The sequence below is a fragment of the Typopeltis vanoorti genome, chromosome 5 (assembly GCF_054136105.1).
Source record: "Typopeltis vanoorti isolate ZY-2024b chromosome 5, IOZ_Tvanoo_1.0, whole genome shotgun sequence".
NCBI lineage: Eukaryota > Metazoa > Arthropoda > Arachnida > Uropygi > Thelyphonidae > Typopeltis > Typopeltis vanoorti.
Window position 1 is genome coordinate 173,041,581 of NC_143553.1, and position 20,855 is coordinate 173,062,435.

Sequence of the window (20,855 nt, forward strand, 5' to 3'; positions counted from 1 at the left end):
ATTAAAATAAATTTTAATACACTTCCAATATTTCGGCCACGTCACATTGCCATTATCACAGGAACTTAAATACAAGACACGTGCACGTAAGCACAACACACAGTAAATGAGGAACGAAGCAGGAAGCTATTCTTTCTCCTAAAAGTCCTGATGGTGTCCCCTAGCGTGCAATGTTGGTATTCTTGGCCGATTGGGCTGAAGGTCTTCTGATGTAGGTTTGCCAAATTTGGGGCAGTCTCATGCAACCAAATTTGTTTAGGTTTGGATTGTTTCTTAGGGCTGAGGTTGATCCCATGAAAAGCCTTTCGTATTTCAATTTACTACGGTGTATTATCGTGCCTTTTTTCCACCGTATTCTATGGCGGGAATCCAGTGCATGGTCTGCAAGACTAGAGTGGCTGTATTGGTGAAACCGGATGTAGTCCATGTGTTCTGAAATTCTTATATTGGCTGTCCTGCCTGTTTAGCCAATTTACTGTAGACCTACTAACAAATTTACTAAAGTTTAGCTGCTGTCTGTGGACTAGTCCAAGATTCAAGGTCCGAAGTGATCTGCCCCTTGGTCAGGTGGTCCAAGTTGGGTTTGGCTCTCAACGACAATCGAGTTGTGCAGACCTGCTTTAGAGAAAGCAACTGAATGAAAAAGGAAAAGTTGGTTCTTTTTTGGGAATCTGAATAGCAGATTAAGAAATGATTGTCAGACATACAGAAATGTTTTGGGAAAATTTGGAGAAAAAAAAGCAAAGCTAATAATGGCAAATACCTGTTGGATTTTTTCTCAGGACATGGACTTGTTATTGCTAACACCATGTTCCAATATAAAAATGTGCACAAATTCACATGGAGAGAAGAGGCAAGGAATAAGAAAAGTCTCATTGGCTATGTTATTGTTGATAGTGATGTTTCCTCACTGGTGCAGGACACCAAAGTGTACAGAGGATTTGAAATTGGAAGTGATCACCATTTAGTCTTGAGCAGCTTAAAATTGAATTTCATACTGAAAACAAGAACATATACGAAAGCTTTAAAGCAATTAAAGTTGAACAGCTCTCAGATGTGAACTGTGGACTAAAATACACAAACATTATTCAAGAGAAACTGAGAGTTTAAGAACAGGAACCAAACCTTGGAGATTCAAGACAAATCCTGAAAAAAACATTGATTGATTCAGCCAGAGAGGCATGTGGTGAGGTTGTCTGCAAGATAGAAAAATCAGAGCTCAAATAAAAATCAAGTATGGAGGTATAAAAGTCTTACAGTGGTTGCACTGCATAGTTCAGAAGGCTTGGACAGAGGGATGAATTCCAGATGATTGGAGTGAAAGAAAAGAAGAAAGCATATTGAAAGTTCCTAGCGAATAAGTCATCTTGTGCTCTTACAGATACAGAGACAAATGTAAGAAAGCTGAACACTGTGTACAACTAACTAAAGAAAAGTCATGGGAAGAACATAGAAAATAAATATGAAGAAGGTGGCAAGATATTCTGGAAGTTGTTGAAAAATCTCAGAAATGTCGGAAAGAGTGCTGCAAAAGGAATTAAAAATGATAAAGATGACATGAAAATTGGGGAAAAAGATATCCTTGATGTATGGAGTAATTATTTTGAAAATTTGCTAAATGAAACAATTGGTGACAACACAGTGGTAAAAATACCCTCAACAGACATGCAAACAGGAATACATATCCATATTTGAAAAGGTCATCAAAAGCCTGAAATGCAGAAAGGCAGCTCGAGTAGATGTGACCAGAAATGCTCAAGTATGGAGGTATAAAAGTCTTACAGTGGTTGCACTGCATAGTTCAGAAGGCCTGGACAGAGGGATGAATTCCAGTTGATTGGAGTAGAGCCCCTCATAGTACTTATATACAAAAAAGGGAAATAAAATTGAATATGAGAATTACAGAGGTATTTCTCTTCTGAGTGTTCCTGGTAAGATTTATGCAAGTACACTTGAGAAACGGTCAAGAAGGATTGCACATAGGGGGCTTGTTGAAGAACAAGCTGGATTTAGGCCAAATAGAGGCTGTGAGGATCAAGATTTTCATTTTACGAAAAATAGTTGAGAAATCATGGGAATATAACAAAGATCGGTATTTAAGTTTTGCAGATCTGAAAAAGGCATATGACAAGGCACCAAGAGAGAAGCTATTCAAAATGCTACAGTTATATAGTGTCGATAAGGCATTATATCAAGCAATTACTTAGTCTTTATTTGAGTTATATGTCAGCAGTTAGAACTGAAGGAAGTGCAGGAAGAAGGTTTGATATTAAATCTGGTGTCAGACAAGGATGTACATTATCCCCTCTGTATTCATTATCTATATGGATCACATTATGAAGGAAAGTGGTATTAAACCTGATATCAAAATTGGAGATGTTAATCTCAAATCTTTACTTTATGCAGATGATGTTGGACTTTTAAATAAATCCAGTATAAGTCTACAAGATTCCCTGACTAATTTCAATAACTGTTGAAATAAATTTGGTATGAAAATCAGCAATAACAAGATCATTGTAGGACTAAGAGAATGAAAATAGGCAGAAACATTGAAAATATCAACTGTATCACGAATGGAGAACCTATAGAACAAGTAAAACATTTCAGCTACTTAGGCACAATTTTTAGTGAAGACGATAAATTAAATATGGATATATTTAATTTATAATAGAATCAACAAAGACTGTATGGTAGGAAGTCAATTGAATAAAATATATATGGAATAAGAGAGAAATTAGTCAAAACACTAAATTTGCTGTATACAAGACAGTGCTCAAACCAATTTTAACTTATGGAGCTGAGAGCTGGGTTAGAAATAAAACACTTGACCAAAGATTAGAGACCACAGATATGAGAGTCCTGAGAAAGATTAGGGGCGTGAACAGATGGAATTAATGCCAATATCATATTAAAAACAAGGATATTAGGAAAGAATCTCACATTGTTAGCAACCAAGAATTATTATTATTATTACGGCAACTCCAAGGACTCATTAGACTCATCGAGGGAGGCCCTAAACATCATGTCCATCACAACTATTCGACATTCACACAATATCTATCATACTTTGCCTTGAACTCATTCATTTTTTTAGCACCCACAACAGACTCAGGCAGCTTATTCCACTCATTCACCACTCTAAAAGTAAAAGACCCAGCTCTCATACCCTTGCCCAGCTTCCATGGATGTCCCTTAGTCCTCCCACCACCACCACCAGTCCTGTTCTCAAAAATATCCTCTAAATTAATTCTATAGAAACCCTTTAGCAATTTGAATGTCTCAATCATATCTCCCCTTTTCCGCCTATCAACCGATTTCTGCAACCCACAAATCTTTAACTTGTTTTCATAAGGTTCATTCCATAGATTTACTATCATCTTGGTTGCTCGCCTCTGTATCCTCTCAACCTCCTTCCCATCAAGAAGAAACCTAGGTGACCAGATCTGGGCACAGTAATCAAGATGGGGGTCTTCTCAAGGCTTGATACAGAGGAACAATGACTTGCTTATCTCTGCTTGTCAAAGTATTCTTCAGCATCCAAGTGATTTGATGAGCTGATTTAGCCACTTTTGCAATGTGCTCCCTAAACTTCAACTCCCTATCCAAACACTCCCAAGTCCCTGGCCTCATCAATCTCCTGGAGTACAGTTCCACCAATGTGGTATACTGCTGCTAATCTTTTCACCTCAAAATGCGTAACCTTAAATTTTGTCACATTAAATTGACATCCATTCTCCTTAGTCCAGAACTCCAATCTATCAAAGTCTTCCTGCAAGATTTTGACATCTTCTGCATTCACTATTGCCCTACCCAACTTAGCATCATCAGCAAACAAATGAACCGTTCCTCTCAGATCCTTCCCTATATCGTTAATGAACAAATTAAACAGCAGTGGTCCAAGAACTGAACCCTGCGACACACCACTAGTCACAGGCCATCTTTTGGACTCTACTCCTGAGTAAATTACTCTCTGGTATCTCTCCATCAACCACCCTCCTATCTATCTCACCAACCCTATATTCATTCCTATATATTGCAGTTTACTGATTAGACTTCCATGTGGTATCTTGCCAAAATCCTTTGCCAGGTCCAGCAGTATCACTGTAAACCCATTACCCTTATCCAGTTCATCCGTCACTGTGATATAAAACCTGAGCAAGTTACTGAGGCATGATCTACCCTTCACAGAACCATGCTGTCCCCCATACAATATCTCATTTTCATCAATCCATTCCTGTATTTTTCCCTTGACTGCGACTCCTGATATGCTGTTCGGTCAGTAATTTGCAACAGTAGTCTTAGATCCTCCTTTATGCAGTGGAAATATTTTCCCCTCTTTCCACTCCTTTGGGACTAAACCAGACCTGAGACTCAGATTAAACAATAAGGTCAAGGGTACTGACAATTCTTTAGCCGCTTCACATAAGACCCTTGCTAATATACCATCCAATCCCACAGATGTATTCACATTAAGGTTCTGTAATAGACTATTCACCACCACTTCGTTCGCCACAATTCTCATATAAACTAATGATTCCTTCAACGTCACCACCTGATATACTCTTGCAAAATGCTCACTCAGTAATTCCACTATATCGACTGATTCAGTGATCTCCCTACCATCGGCATTTCTTAAAATCATTCTGCCGTGTACAGTTTTTCTTTTACTAGCAGCATAAAAGAACCATTATCTTGTTATGTGGTATCTTGTCAAAGGCCTTTGCCAGGTCCAGCAGTATCACTGTAAACCCATTACCCTTATCCAGTTCAGCCGTCACTGTGTTATAAAACCTGAGCAAGTTACAGAGGCATGATCTAACCTTCACAGAACCATGCTGTCCCCTATACAGTGTTGGGTCCCATTTTACGATTTTTATTCTAACTAGTAATTTCCTCTCATCTATGAAGGAAATTACTATGTCCTCTCATCTATGTTCTACTATTATCTATGCCCGAGATATCATCAAAAAATTTACTAATACTTAAGTTATTTCTCCTCTTAGTACCCCTAATATTTGTATTATACTGCGCCTTTTGCTATATTTAGTTTGAGATATTATATACAAAAACAAGGAGAAAGAACTAAAATATGTCTGAAAGTGAAACAATGTTGCAGTCGTGACACTTTATCTCATTTCTTAACACATTAATTTCCTGCGTGATTAGGTTCATATTTTTCAAGTGGTGCATTGGACAGCAATTTCAGACAACTGTTTTATCATTGTACAAAAGGTTTATTAAATTCTTTAACATGGTACAATTCAATTTTTGTGAATACTCAATTCAGTGCTATACTAAATATTTACAAACTAACATTAGCTAATCACAAGTAATTAGGCTATGATCCTATAATGGGTATCACGATCATGCCGCCATACACATTCAACACATAACTTCATATGACATGGACATATAAGATTAATTCACACTATTTAACTATCCAAACTTAAGTAGCTTAACTAAACCATTTACTGCACTAACACATAACGATGGCATTTAAACTTTCTTATACAATATAATAGACATGCAAAATTCTCAGGACACTTAATTACTCATATAACATTAACACTAGCCAGCTTACTTTCAATATATTCTGTCAGATACTAAAGTCCTAGTATTGTTTTCTTGGCCACTTCAACAGTTCAGTATTAGAATAATGATAACTAATACAGACGAATCTTAGTTAACACGAGATATAATTTACAGAACCTTTCTTTCCTGAGTTTTCCATATGGGCCTCTATCTTTTTCTGATTGAAGTATCCTGGTATAACCTCTCCAATAATCTGCTTCTCCTATGTTCCCTTTTGAATTGAACTATGCCTACGTGGTCTTTGCCTTTCGTTATTCAGGACACACTTTGAATCGTCTAAATAACGGCTTTGCAACGCGCGACGTGGATATCGATTTCTTTACAGCTTTCCCTTTTTCGTGGTTGTCACTGAAGTTGAAACACAAAGAATATGCTTGCTTTTCCTCGACTATATTTCTTTGCTTCTTACATAGGAAATATGGAACCGAAATTCTGCAAATTCCGCTCACTTTTGTTTCTGTTTTGTGACGACAGAGATATAACTCCAATCTCACCACTCAGGAAAACACCGTGAAACCCATACGAAGGAGCTCGCGAAGAACTCTCCTGGAACAGAACCAAAAACCAAAATCCAAAAAGGACTCAAAAGCCTACTTCCCTTGTGGGGGGGGGGGGGGGGTCCAACCCTTTTATACTTGCTCTCCTAACGGCATCTTCTATAACTGCTTTTCTCTTCCCCTACTTGATTTTACTTCACCGACCAATTAGGGTGGCATTTTTCTGCCAAATGTCCCTTGGTCGGCGAGCCCGTAACGATGCCTTAATCCGGAATCGGCCATGAGCGATAGTCTGTTGTTTTTCTTTTGCTAGCCTCTAACTTAATCCCCTTTCCAAAATTTCTCTATGAACTTACTTAATATTTTAATCTCTAGCCTCTCACATACCATCTCTTATGACTAATCCTTTTCTGTCTTATTTAGTTAAATTTTCTCTTTTATATCATATTACAACATTAATATATTCTTTCTTTTTGTTAGTTAGTTCAACAAACACCTTTATATTTTATATATTTTATTGGATGCAAGAATATTTCTTTTTCTTTTAATTAATTCATCTATTATCTTTTAATTTATTTATTCTTCATGTTACACCATGATAGCTGAGAATTCTACATTCTTAAGATATCAGGTGTAACAACAGTATCTCATTTTCATCAATCCATTCCTGTATTTTTCCCTTGACTGCGACTCCTGATATGCTGATCGGTCAGTAATTTGCAACAGTAGTCTTAGATCCTCCTTGATGCAGTGGAAATATTTTTCCCTCTTTCCACTCCTTTGGGACTAAACCAAACCTGAGACTCAGATTAAACAATAAGGTCAAGGGCACTGACAATTCTTTAGCTGCTTTACGTAAGAACCTTGTTAATATACCATCCAATCCCACAGATGCATTCACATTAAGGTTTTGTAATCGACTATTCACCACCGCTTCGTTCACCACAATTCCCATATAAACTAATGATTCCTTCAATGTCACCACCTGGATGATATACTCTTGCAAAATGCTCACTCAGTAATTCCACTATATTGACTGATTCAGTGACCTCCCTACCATCGGCGTTTCTTAAAATCATTCTGCCGTGTACAGTTTTTCTTTTACTAGCAGCATATTGAAAGAACTGTTTGGGATTCTCTTTAGCTTGCATGGCTAATTTCCTTTCATAATCCGTTTTTGCTTTTCTCACCACACTCGTTACCCTTCTGGCCTGCGCTTCATACCGTTCATGCGCCTGCAGGTCACCTTTCTCGTTAAATTCCTTCCACAGTTGTTTCTTTTTTTTGCAACTCAAATTTATTGGTGTTATTCATCCATTTAACCCCTACTTGTTTACCATTCAGACTCTAGGTATACAGTCAGCCATAACCTCCTGCAAATGCTCCTTGACCTCTTCCCATGCCCTATCAACATCCAGCCCTTGCAGTTTTACATGCCATGGCACTGAACCAAGCAATCTCCTAAGCTTGTCATACTTGCCAGCATGGTAATTCCACATATACCCTGTCTTAATTGCACATTTCACACATTTAGTTACCTCCCAGGTCAAGACCCTGTGATCACTCTCACCAATAGGTGGCAACATGGTCATATTCGTTACAGTCAAATTCTTAGATGCTATTACTAGGTCAAGCACTCTCGAACCCATAATATTTTCTATTACATGCTGTCTCAGATAGTTATCCCTCAGTAACTGAATAAAATCCAGTTTCTTCTTCACATGTGTCCTCTCCTCCTCCTTCCAATCAATGTTAACATAGTTGAAATCCCCCATAATAATTACCCTCCTTCCACTCATTCCATCAATTTGCCTATGCTTACTATCTTCACCATGTATTCCATCACCTGGTCTATAGCAGCACCCAACATTGTACATTTTGTTCTGTTAGTCTCAATCTCACACCAAATAGCTTCAAATGAGTTCTTTTCACTATCCTGCAATACAACTTCTATTCTCCTTGGTTGCAGTTCATCAGCTATCATCAATAACACTCTTCCCGCCATTTTTATTCTCTCTGTCCCTCCTGAACATACTGTACCCTATACATTCTATCCCACTAACTATATCATCTTCTGTCAGTCATGTTTCAGTAATACCAATAACCTGTGGCCAGGAAGAGCCAGTACACAGGTTGATAAACAAGCTAAATGAAACCTGTAAAACATATGGCATGACAAGAAATATACAAAAGACAAAAGTGATGAAAATAGGGAGGAACAGAACTACTATCTCAGCCACCCTAAACGGAGAACAAATAGAACAAGTATACAACTTCATATATCTTGGATCAAAACTAATAGAAACAATAGATAAACTCAAAACAATCAAACACAGATTAGCAATAGACCACCAAGGGAAAATTACAGAAAATCTGGAAAACAAACAAGATATCTAAGCAAGCTATAATCAAATTATATGAAGCAATAATTATACCAACAGTCACCTATGGAGCAAGTGTGGACAGTTAAGAAAAGAGAGGAGAAAAAACGGCTGGCATTTGAAATGAAATGCTTAAGAAAAATAAATAGAACAAGTTGGATAGAAAAGAAAACAAACAGCACAGTCATACAAGAATTATTGTAAAAAAAGACAATAATAGAAAAAATTAGAAAACAACAACTGAGATGGTTTGGCCACACTGTATGCATGGACGCAGACAGACTTCCTAACATTTTAATCAATACTTTTCCAACTGAAAAAAGAAGACCAAGAATTACCTGGCTGAAATTAATAAGGAAACATCTCGGGATGCAGAACATATAAGGAACTTTTTCGAACAGCAAGGTATAGAGAAGACTGGAAGATCTTGCTCAAGAGAAGGATCTCAAGAGAAGGAAGACTCAGCCTGTCTTAGACTGAAGAGAAGAAGAAGACTTACAATTGAAATAAAGACTAAGTACTGCTTGATATAATGTCCCATCTACACCATATAACTGTAGCGTTTCGAATAGCTTCTCTCTTGGCACTTTGTCATATGCCTTTTCTAGATCTACAAAACTTAAATACAGATCTTTGTTGCATTCCCATGATTTCTCAACTGTCTGTCGTAAAGTGAAAATCTGATCCTGACAGCCTCTATTTGGCCTGAATCCAGCTTGTTCTTCACCAAGCTTTTCTTCTACAATCCTTGTTAACCATTTCTCAAGTATACTTGCGTAAATCTTATCAGGAACACTCAGTAGAGAAATGCCTCTGTAATTCTCAAATTCAGTTTTATTTCTCTTTTTATATATGGGTATACTATGAAAGCTCTACTCCAATCATCTGGAATTCGTCCCTCTGTCCAGCCCTTCTGAACTATGAAGTGCAGTCACTGTAAGACTTCTATACCTCCATATTTGAGCATTTCTGGTTGAATATCATCTACTCCTGTTGTCTTTCCACATTTCAGGCTTTTGATAGCTTTTTTCTACTTCAAGTATGGATATGTATTCCTGTTTGCATGCCTGTTGAGTGTTTTTTTACCACCGTGCTGTCACTGATCGTTCCATTTAGCAGTTTTTCAAAATAATTACTCCATACATGAAGGATATCTCTTTCTCCAGTTTTCATCTCTAATTTCATTTTACAGCACTCTTTCCACCATTTCTGTGCTTCTTCAACAACCTCCAGAATATCTTGCCACCGTCTTGATATTTATTTTCGATGTTCTTGCCAAAGTCCTCCCATGACTTTTGTTTAGCTAGTTTTACACAATGTTTAGCTTTCTTCCATTTCTTTCTGTATTCGCTAAGAGCACAAGCTGACTTATTTGCAAGGAATGTTTGATATGCTTTCTTCTCTTCTTTCACTGCCTCTTTAACTTCCTGATTTTTCTATCCTGACAGACAACCTCACCACATGCCTATCTGGTTGATCAGTGTTTTCTTCAGGGCTTGCCACTGAATCTTCAAAGTTTGGATCCTGTTCAAACTCTTTCATTTTTCTTCAATCATGTTTGTGTAGTTTAGTTAACAGTTCAAATCTGAGAGCTGCTCAACTTTTATTCATTTTAAAATTTTCTTACATGTTCTTCTTTTCAATATGAAATTCAATTTTATCCTGCCCTAGACTAAATGATCACCTCCAATTTCAAACCCTCTGTACATTCTGGTGTCCTACACCAGGGAGAAAACATCACTATTAACCTAGTCAATGAGACTTTTCTTATTCCTTGCCTCTTCTCTCTATGTGAATTTGTACACGTTTGTGTGTTAGAACATTGTGTTAGTAATAACCAGTCCATGTCCTGAGCAGAAATCCATTAGGTATTTGCGATTATTATTAGGTTTGCTCTTTTCTCCAAATTTTACCAGTATATTTTTGTATGTCTTACAATCATTTCCTACTCTGCTATTTAAATACCCAACAAGGACCAACTTTTCTTTTTTCATTGTGTCATTTGCTTTCTCAAAAATCTCAAAAAATTCCTCCACTTCTACCTTAATAGAAACTTCTGTGGACCATAGGCACAAATAAGTCTCATTGTCCCGTTCCCCATTCTCATATTTGCCCATATCACTTTACTCGAGACTACCTGCCATTCAAGAAGATTAGCCTCATATTTAGTGTTGAATACTAATGGCTACTCCTTCTTTTCCTTCACTGTCATTGCCTGAATATAACATTTTGTATTTATTTCTCTGAAAGATCTCACCAGTTTTTGACTTGTTTGTTTCAGTCACCCCTATTATGTCGATCTGGTACTTATCCAATTCCTCAGCTAGCTCCATTTCTTTTCCATTCAGGCTTATGTTGATAGTACCAAACTTGAACTCTGGTGATGTTGAGTTGGGGTAGGTTTTAGCATTTGTTCCAGAAGCTGACTTTTCGCTGTTTGCCCTTTTTCCCTGGCAAAAACAACAGGGGCCTTGTTTAACTGGGTAACATCCCAGCCGGCATGAAATTCTGTCATGTTGTACTATAATTTTTTTTTATTTTGGTTTAAGCCAATAAGAATACAATTTGGTTAGCTAAATCCCAAATTGCCATCCCATTCTTGTTTGTTCAGTATCCAGGTAGATACTTAACAGGGTGCACCATGAGAAAGTGAGGAAAGGACATTAGGTCAGAATCCCTGGTCGGTTATCTGCATTCCTTTTAAGTCTATGTGGAGTTTTCCTCTCAGTAATATAGCTTTGACCCTTAAGCACCTTTTTATTACTCTTGAATTTTAATTGTGTTCTGTGATATGCCATCTGGCACTAGATTAATGCAATGTATTTTAATGTATCATTCTGTATCTTTTAAACAAAACTGACTTGCTTTAAATCTGCAGAGATGCACTTATGTTGCTAGAACAAAATATTAGTTGCATATTAAATAGAATTAAATTAAGTTTTTTTAAAATAAATATATGTTGCATATTATGAATTAATTTATAAGAAATTTGGTTTTGTTAGACCATTCCCAACACTTGGATTCACAGAGTTCCCTGCATCAGTTGACAAGGTCAGAAAGGAGTGCAAATTATACAAGGGACTCAAATGATGAAACAAGCTCAACTACTAGTGACAGATATGAAAGAGATGTAGTGAGTTACTTTGTCTATTAAGATTAAATGTTTACTTTGAATCTTTCTATGCTATTAACCAAATGTAACAAAATTATACTCCAAGACTATAAAGCTCAGTCTGTGATGTCTCTATCATGTATTAAAATATCATCTGTTTTTAAAGGACTGTGTGAATTAATTGATCATGACATTCTTCCATCATTGTATTGTAAGATAAAATGTATACAATCAGCTTCTATAACTAACACCATTATAGCAAAATTACTGTAGCAAACTTCTAAAAATGCTGTGCTGAAGTCCCATAAAATCCATGCTGTTCAATAGAATATAACATACTATTTGTGTGTGGACAGACTTATGTGTTCGTCGAACATGTTGTTTATTATTTTAACGGTATAATAGAACACAGAAACTAAGTAAATAATTAATTTATTAACTTGATGCTGATATTTCGCTGGTATTATAACCAGCATCTTCAGAGCACAAAAACACTGTTTGTCACAATACGCGAGACTAAAACAACATGGTGTACATTAACAAAATTGTAGCAGCAACACAAAGACTAGAGTCCTGATTTTGGCGCCCTCTATCTGAAAAAAAAAAAAAAAAAAAAAAAAAAAAAAAAAAAAAAAAAAAACCGCTATCATATATTGCTAGAGTCCTAGAAAAGTGCTAGTTTTTCCTTAATATGACTGTCTCCCAGATCTTCGGCAAGTTAATACAGCCATATTTGTTGAGATTTGGGGTGTGTTTTAGGGCTTCTGTCGCCTCTAAGAACAATCTCTCTGATTTATATGGGTTTCTGTGTAGTACTTTTGTGTTTTTCCAGTTGATCCTGTGTGCAGGGGTATCCAGAGCATGGTCTGCTAGGCCCGACTTCCCATAATGATATTTCCGGACGTATCGTTTATGTTCGCTGATGCGGATATTCACAGTTCTTCCTGTTTGACCGTAGTAGGCTTGATTGCATGAGCAGGGTACTTGGTAGACTCCTGGATGTGATAAAGGAGGAATGCTGTCCTTGGGTGAGCGGATGAGGGTGGCTAATTTGCTACATGGTCTGAATGTAGTGCGTAGTTTATGTTTAATGAGAATTCTTGAGATCTTTTCGGATGTGCCTTTAATGTAAGGGATGGTGACTGTTTTGTTGTAGTTCTCTGTGGTGGATGGTGGGAGGGGTTTCTTAGGAGTGTTTAGTATTTTGTTTATTTTTTGTGGATTGTAGCCGTTGGCCAAGAAGGTGTGGCGTAAGTGAGTCAGTTCAGCAGTAAGAGCCTTGTCATTTGAACAGATTGCTCTCGCTCTATGGGTTAGCGTTTTTAAAATGCCATATTGTTGAGAAGGATGATGGTGTGATTGTTTGTGTAAGTATCTGCCTGTATGTGTGGGTTTTCTGAAAACTGAAAATGATAAGGAACCATCTGGGAGACGTGTAATGAGTGTATCCAGGAAGGGCAGACAGTTGTTGGCTTCCGGTTCCATAGTAAAGTGGATTTTTGGGTGTTGGCTATTTAAATGTGCTAGGAATGTTTTCAATGTCTCAGGGCCATGTGGCCAAATGGCAAGCACATCATCAACATAGCGTAGCCAAAGTGTTGGTTTGAGAGTGGCTGTATTGATTGCTTGTTTTTCCATGTGTTCTATGTAAAAGTTGGCTAGGGGGGGAGAAAGGGGGGAGCCCATGGCTGTCCCATCAATTTGTTTGTATATTTTCCCTTTCCATGTGAAATATCCTGCATGTATTGTGAATTTGAATAGTTCAAATATATCAGGGGGGAAGTGTGACTTCAGTAGATTGAGGGTTTCTATTAGTGGTACATTTGTGAATAGTGAAGTCATGTCAAAGCTTACTATTAAGTCTGAGCTTTTTAGGGTGAGGTGTTGTAAGATGCTTTTTAGGTGTGCTGAATTTTTGATAAAGGAGGGAGAATTGTTAGTGAGAGTGGCTAGTAGCTTTGCTAAATGTCTAGCCAGTTTGTATGTGGGACTATTTATACTGTCCACAATTGGGCGTAGGGGTGTGCCTGGTTTGTGAATTTTTGGTGATCCATAGATCCTCGGTGTTCTAACATGGAAGGGTTTGAGTTTGTTAACTGTGTCTTTGGGCCAGGAAGTGACTTTTTTTAATAATTTTCGTGCCTTATTCTTTTGTGTGTTGGTGGGATTGCGATCTATAATTTTGTATGTTGACTGATCGTGTAATAGTGTGTGCATTTTGTTTTCATATTCAGTTGTGTCCATCACCACGGTTGCATTTCCTTTGTCTGCTTTTGTTATGGTAATCTGGCTGTTGTTGTGTAGCTCTTTTATAGCCATGAATTCCTTATGTGGGATATTACTTTTTGGAGGCTTGGACTTGATTAGGATGTTGGCCACATCTAAACGTATGTTGTTAGCTATTGTTGGAGGCAGGTCGTAAATTCCTCGTTCGATGGACGCCATTATTTCGGCTTTTGGAACTTGCTTGGGAGTTATGGCGAAGTTGTGCCCTCGACTTAAAGCAGTTGTGGCTTCTTTGCTTAAGGTGAGTGACGATAGATTCACAACGACGAGGTCTTGTTGTAATTGCGGTCGTTGTATGGTGTTCCGTTGTTGTAGATTTTCGAACTTCTTTTGGTGCCGGTTTTTGACTGTCGAATTCTTTTTTTGCCGTTGCGTCGGTGATGTTCTCTAAGAATTAATACCGAACTGTTTTAAAATCAAAAACAAGTTCCACTCGGCCAAAGCCCAACGCATCTATAAACGAGCGAGTGTAGCGCTTTTATGCGAACAAATTAACACCACTCGCCGGGAATTAGCACAAGCAAATACAACCATCAGCGCATTACGAGAATCACTGCATAATATTCTAAATACGGAACTTTGGCAGATCTTAGAGAACATCACCGACGTTCTCATTGCATAATTGCATAATTAGTTTGTGTCACACTGTTTTTGAACAAATTAATGGATGGCCCTGTCACTACATTACATCCTTATGATAAGATCTTGGAATTATAATCACATTCTCTTTTTTCACTCTTATACAAGAGTAGCTGCAGAACCTATAGGAAATTAGTGCTGTGTTTGTGTAGGGGTGATGAAAAAGGAATCTGTAATATGCACAGTTGGAAGATGTACAATTGGAAGAATGACGGTACATTGCTCCCTTCGATTGGAATAGGCCTAAGTTCGATTCTCGTCGTGACGGGAGGAATCTTTATGTTGACTTTTTCAATCGAAGGTGAGTTAGCCGATTTCATATGGAGGTAGCAGGGTTTTTTCTCCCGGAAACTCGGGTTTTTCATCCCGCATACAGACAAATCGGCCTTCAGAACATGTGCAATTTACAGACAAAAAATACTAGTTGTAGTGGTAGATGGCGTTGATGGAGATGATTGGTAGTAGAGGTTCGGTGTAGTGGAGACAGTTGTGTATAGTAGGCGTCCTCCTGCGATGAGTCTTTGGACTCCTTGGAGGTGTCATGAATAATAATAAGATATTTTCAGGTGTCTTTGAGAGATTCTTCTCACAAAGATATCAGGGATGCTACTGATATGCAGCACTTATAGAATTGAATAGGTCTGAAATTATCATTTTAACTTTTATTATTACACAGGCCTGCAATGGAAAAATTGTCTGAGAAGTAATAATTGATTCTTATAGATTTTTAGGTGCTGAGTTCAGAAAAAGTAGTAAAAAAATTCCATCACCCACCAATTTTACCAGTTTCTAATTTTATCGTTTTTATTAGTAGTATTTGGATTTAAATTCAGCACATTGATATTTATTTCCATTCTTCTTTATTTACAGCTAATTAGTTGTATAAGTGCATTTTTGAGGTGCCTTTTTATGGTAAATAAAGAAATTTCCACAAAACTTCTCATTCTTAAGATAGGAGAGGGAGGGAGGAATGCAGATAAAAGTGGAGGTGGCTACTTTGAATCTGATTCGCCGACAACGGATGACTTTCCTGTTGTCACAGACACTTAGATTTATTTGGGTGTGGTGTACCACAAGGTTCAGAGCTGTGACCATGTTTCATTTCTACATAAATGATATAGGAAATAACCTGATAAGAAATATTCAGTTGTTTGCTGAAGATCAGAATTGAACTTTAGTCGTTGACTACTAAGGTTATCATATTTCTGAAAGTTTTCACCTGAACTTTTTTTCACAGACCGATTTAAATGACTTATCTTCCCAAGGAATCTGTAGAACTGCTGTGCTCGAGACTAAACAAAAAGAATTTGTTAGCCTCTGGCACTTCTTTTTTCATGATTTAGATATAGAGAAAGAGATTTTCTTCCTTACTTTTCAGAGGAAGGTGATTTAGTTTGCTGTAGCGATATTCCCGTACGGATAAGCAAATTCAACGTAAAATACTAAGTCATCGATTGGAGATTGTTTATCAATTCCTCAAAAACAAGCTTCAAAGCTGTGCTTCTCCATAATTAGAATAAGTATGCTTCAGTACCAGTAGCACATTCCGTGCATTTGAAAGAATGATACAAAAATTTAGCCTTCATTCTCAGCAAACTTAAGTACAATGATCATGGATGGACAGTTTGCAGTGGTGTTAAAAAATCCTTTTACCTCTGCTTCACATAAAGCTGGGATTGATGAAGCAATTTGTCAAGGCTTTGTCAAAAGAAGGAGTGTGTTTTAAATACATCTGTGCAAAATTTCTAGGATTATCTACAAAAAGAAAATTATCTACAAAATTGTTTTTATTGGTCCGGGCATCAGGAAACTTGATAAACTGTTTGAAGAAAAAATGGCAATTGTTGAAAAAGAAGCGTGTAAAGCTTTGAAAGAGGTGGTGACCAAATTTTTAGGAAATCATGGGACCCCAACTATAAAATGATTGTGGAAGACATGCTACAGAAATTCAAGGATTTGGGATGCTCCATGAGCTTAAAAATGCAATTTCTCAATTCTCATTTAGACTACTATCCTGAGAATCTGGGAACTGTCAGTGAAGGGCAAGGAGACGATTCCACCAAAATATCAAGGAGGTGGAAAGAATGTATCAGGGCAGGTGGAATGTCATCATGATCGCAGAGTATTGCTGGATGTTGCACAGAGATGACCTGGGAAAAGAATTTCACAGAAAAAGTTCAAAAAGAAGCTTTGAAGGAAAAAGAAAAAGACACCACAACAAAATATAAAGTATCTACTAAAGATTAATCTTTAATTACTTTAATTAAAAAAATGTTTTCCAATACTTTCATTCCAAAAATGTTTACAGAAAATTTTAAGTACTGTTATTTTACTTGATATAACGCGTTTTAAAGCTATTTTACTGTAATATTGAGATCCATTTTGTGAAAAATCCTTACATGATAGGAAAAAATGGAAGAGATATTTGAAATCAGCAGTTAAAATAAATCAGAAACAGTTAATAGTTTTCAGACAACTTTTCATGACTCGAATGTTGCAGACCTGTGTTGTTGTTATTATTATTATTATTATTCCAGTAACCGCCATGGAGTTAGTAGATTCATCGACTGGCTACTTAACTATTCACATGTCTATCATATTGAATCTTGAAATCATTCACACTCTCTTCATTCACAACACACTCCAGCAATGTGTTCCACTCTCCAAACCACTCTTATGTAAAAAAAAAAAAAATCTACCCCTCACACCCTTCTTCACCACTTCCAGGGATGGCCTCTCGTTCTTCGCATTTTATTCTCCACTCTTTATCTAGTTTATAATTATTCCGTATTATAATGTAAAGTATCTATAAAACATGTAGGTGATCGATTATTATTATAGTAAGGTTGCTAATAGTGAAACTTACTTGTAGTAGAGCTTACTAGAAGAGACATCGACATATTGCTTTCTTCTCATGCATCAAAATGTGATCTAGAGAGACTGGAGAAATGATTGTCATGTAGTATATCAGGAGGGAGAATGAATGAAAGAGAGTGAATAGGAAAAGTATGAAAGTGCAAGAAACTGGGAGGAAGGAGAAGGTATTGTATGGAGATTTGATAAGAGGTATATTTAATGAGAAAGTGATGAAAGCATGTTTCCCAAGTGCAAAGATCAAGGATGTTAGTTCGCACAGGGGACAAGTGAAAGAATTGATTGTTTTGGCTGCACAAATGATTTGAAAGGTGAGAATAATGCAATGAGAGAAGATGTGGAAGAGTTGTGGATAGAAGCAAAAAAGAAGAGTGAGAAAGCAAAGATTGTGTGTCTGCTACCTTGGTACGACGGGACTGAATTAAAGAGAAGGGCCATGATTGTGAATGGGTCAGTGAGAAGATTGTGTAGGAGGAATGGTGTGCAGTTTATAGATGCATAGAGTGAATTTGATGGATGAAAGGACTTGTATATGCTTAATGGACTGCATTTGAATGGTTTTCTGGTTAGATGTTTGGAGAGAGAGAGTGTTATTCATTGAGAGGTTGGAAGTACAAACTCAGGGAAATGAAGTATTAAGGGGGGATGCAGGCAAGTGTGGGTTCAGCCACCACCTGAGACAAGTGAGTGAGTGTAGAGAAATGATTATGCAGTGCTGAATGCACTTTTAACAGGTTTCAAAACCAGTTGATGACCCGGGATGAGAAAAATCTTGGCAAAAAAAATAATGTGTTGGTAATAACATTACACAAGAGTAATTATGAGTCCAAGGGAATGTTAAAATGTGCATACATGAAGGCCAGAAATATCAGAAATAAAGAAGAGGAGTTTTTAGCATTCACGACTTGGCAAAAAATTATAGGCATCAGTGAGACCCAGTGGACACAAAATGATATAGTTATTGGGATAGAATGTAAAAGATATTGTATTTTCAGGGATGGTAGAATAGAACAGGAGGTGGAGTATATTGCTGATGATAGCTGAAGAACTTCGACCAACAAAATTAAAAGTTAAAGAGGATTTTAGGTCTTGGGGAGATAGTTCATTTGAGGCTGTCTGGTTGCAAGGTAAGTGGCCAATAAATCAACATATATTGTTAGTTGCTGCTATAGACCAAGGGGATCCATAGGAATATGTCATGCATCAGTAGATTAGAACAATGAGAGTGGGCCAAGCAATTATTATGGAGGACTTCACTATAGGGACATAGACTGGAGTGAGGAAAGGGGGAATTTATGCAGTTGTTAAGGGATAATTACTTGAAATAGCATGTCATGGATGAGACCAGGGTTTGAGAGTGCTAGATCTGGCAGTAGCATCAGAAGAATGCATTCATAACTGAGGTGGACACTATGCCTCCAGTCACTATGACTCCAGTCACTTAGAATGACCAATCAGTCTTATTCTAGGAGGTTGCTAAATGTGTGTAATTCTGAGTTAGAGAGTTTATATTGAAATATAAAGCTTGTAATTATGACAATCTTAGAAGGTTTCTTGGTACAATGCCATGTCTTGAGAAGCTATAAGGAAAGAATATTAGTAGTGCATGGGAAGTGGTCAGGGACTGTTTAAGAGAAGCATTATCAGACTTGCACACCCCCAATCAGGAGGATAAACCAAGTGGGGATTAAGTGGAAAAAAGTAATAAAAAAATAATAAGCTAATGCCTTTTTTTCCCCCTTATAGGGAGTAGGCGAGGCCTTTTAACCCTATCTAGCTTTTGGAGACTGAGTGGGCAGTTCAATCTCTACCGGTAGCCAATCAGAGATAGCTGGCTCATGATTATCACTAATTATAAGCTGCCACCCATGAAGAGACTGGCAAGCAAGTGTTGCCTTCTCTTGGTACCTAACCATAACAGGATATGTTACTGTCTGAACGAATGTATGTTCTATGGTCGATTTTCTTGAGTTTATGGGAGAAAAAAACCCACTTGCCCATACCAGAGATCAACTAACTCAGGAACTGGTCGAAGATAGGCTTAGAAAAAGTTCCTCCAGTCGGTGACTAGACTTGAACTGAAGTCTGTCTTCAGGCAGCCTAGTGCAGAAGATGCAAGCGCTCCTTCTTCTGAGCTACACTGGCCTGGATTAAGTGGATTAGTAGGAATATAAAGCATGAGCTGCAAAAAAAAAAAAAGAAAAGAAAACATTATTTTCCTGACCTCCATGGGTGAGCCTGTGTATCTCAGTGGATGTGGCGTTTGCACACCACGGCGCTTGGCCGCACGAAGGAAGACTTGGTTTCGAGTCTAGTCGGCGACTAGAGGAAATTTTTCTAAACCTTTTTTTCGACCGGTTCCCGAGTTAGTCGATCTCTGGCACGGGCAAGTGGGTTTTTTCTCCCAGAAACTCAAGAAAATCAACCGTAGAACCCACAGTATTTCAGACATTAAATATATTGTGTGAGGGTTAGGGACCACGAGATGGCAGCACTTGTTGAGCCATTCTCTTCACCGCGTGCCGCTTAAATAGTGATAGCCTTGGGCCAGCTAGTTCTGATTGGGTACCAGTGGAGATTGAACTGCCCACTCAGTCTCCAAAAGTTAGATAGGGCTAAAAACTGGCCTCGCTTACTCCCTATACGGGAATGAAATGGAGTTAGTGGATTTTTTTATTTGTTTTTATTTATTTTAGTTTTTTTTACCTCCATCGAGTCACAAGACTCATCATGGGAATTAGAGGGCAATAGTTGATGAAAGTGATGTAGATATCCTTCAAGTTGATTTAAATAAATGCATTGTGGGTCATCATCATCAAATTCCTGACATGTACCCTCAAAGGGTGTACAGGATATGCTAGTACTACATGAAAAATTGCATTATTACTAACTTCCTATGTACATTTTTTCTCCAAATCAGCCTGTTACCTGTCAAGACTCCAACATTATCAGATCTTATATTTCTGTCCACCTATATCTTGGTCTTCCTCAGGGTCTTTTTCTTGCCAACCTGACCGAGAACACTTCTTTTGCTAATTTTTCTTCTTCCATTCTGTTTAAGTGACCATACCACCTGAGATTAGCTCTGCTAACACATTCCTGGATGCTAACATGTGAAGTTCTTTACTAATATCCTTGTTTTTAATATGATATTGCTATTGATGCTATCTGTTCACGCCTCTAATCTTTTCAGCACTTTTATATTTGTAAGTGGCCTAGGATATAAACTGGGTACCTCTAACGATTAATGTTTTCCAAATTTTGGGAAGTTTTATGCACTCATATTGGTTTCAGTTTGGTTGATTTCTGAGTGCTGCTTCAGATTCCAAAAATAGTCTTTCTTTTCTAAATTTACTATGATGGAGCATGGTGGTTTTCTTCCAGAAGATTCTGTGAGTGGTATTAAATGGTCTGCGATCACGACTGTGGTCAATCTGATCTTGTGTAAGTTTTGTTTTCATCTGAACAGATGGT

The 20,855-nt window shown here is 37.5% G+C and overlaps 1 protein-coding gene across 3 annotated transcripts in view; it reads left to right on the plus strand.

Annotated features, from left to right (window-relative positions):
* LOC150107066 (epidermal growth factor receptor kinase substrate 8-like) overlaps positions 1-20,855 on the plus strand; it is a 379,016-nt gene that overhangs the window by 189,074 nt on the left and 169,087 nt on the right. For all 3 annotated transcript variants that reach the window (XM_090393423.1, XM_090393421.1, XM_090393422.1), the window contains exon 9: positions 11,473-11,603. In XM_090393423.1, the coding sequence (XP_090249549.1) occupies positions 11,473-11,603 (131 nt within the window). The remainder of the gene's footprint in view (positions 1-11,472; positions 11,604-20,855) is intronic.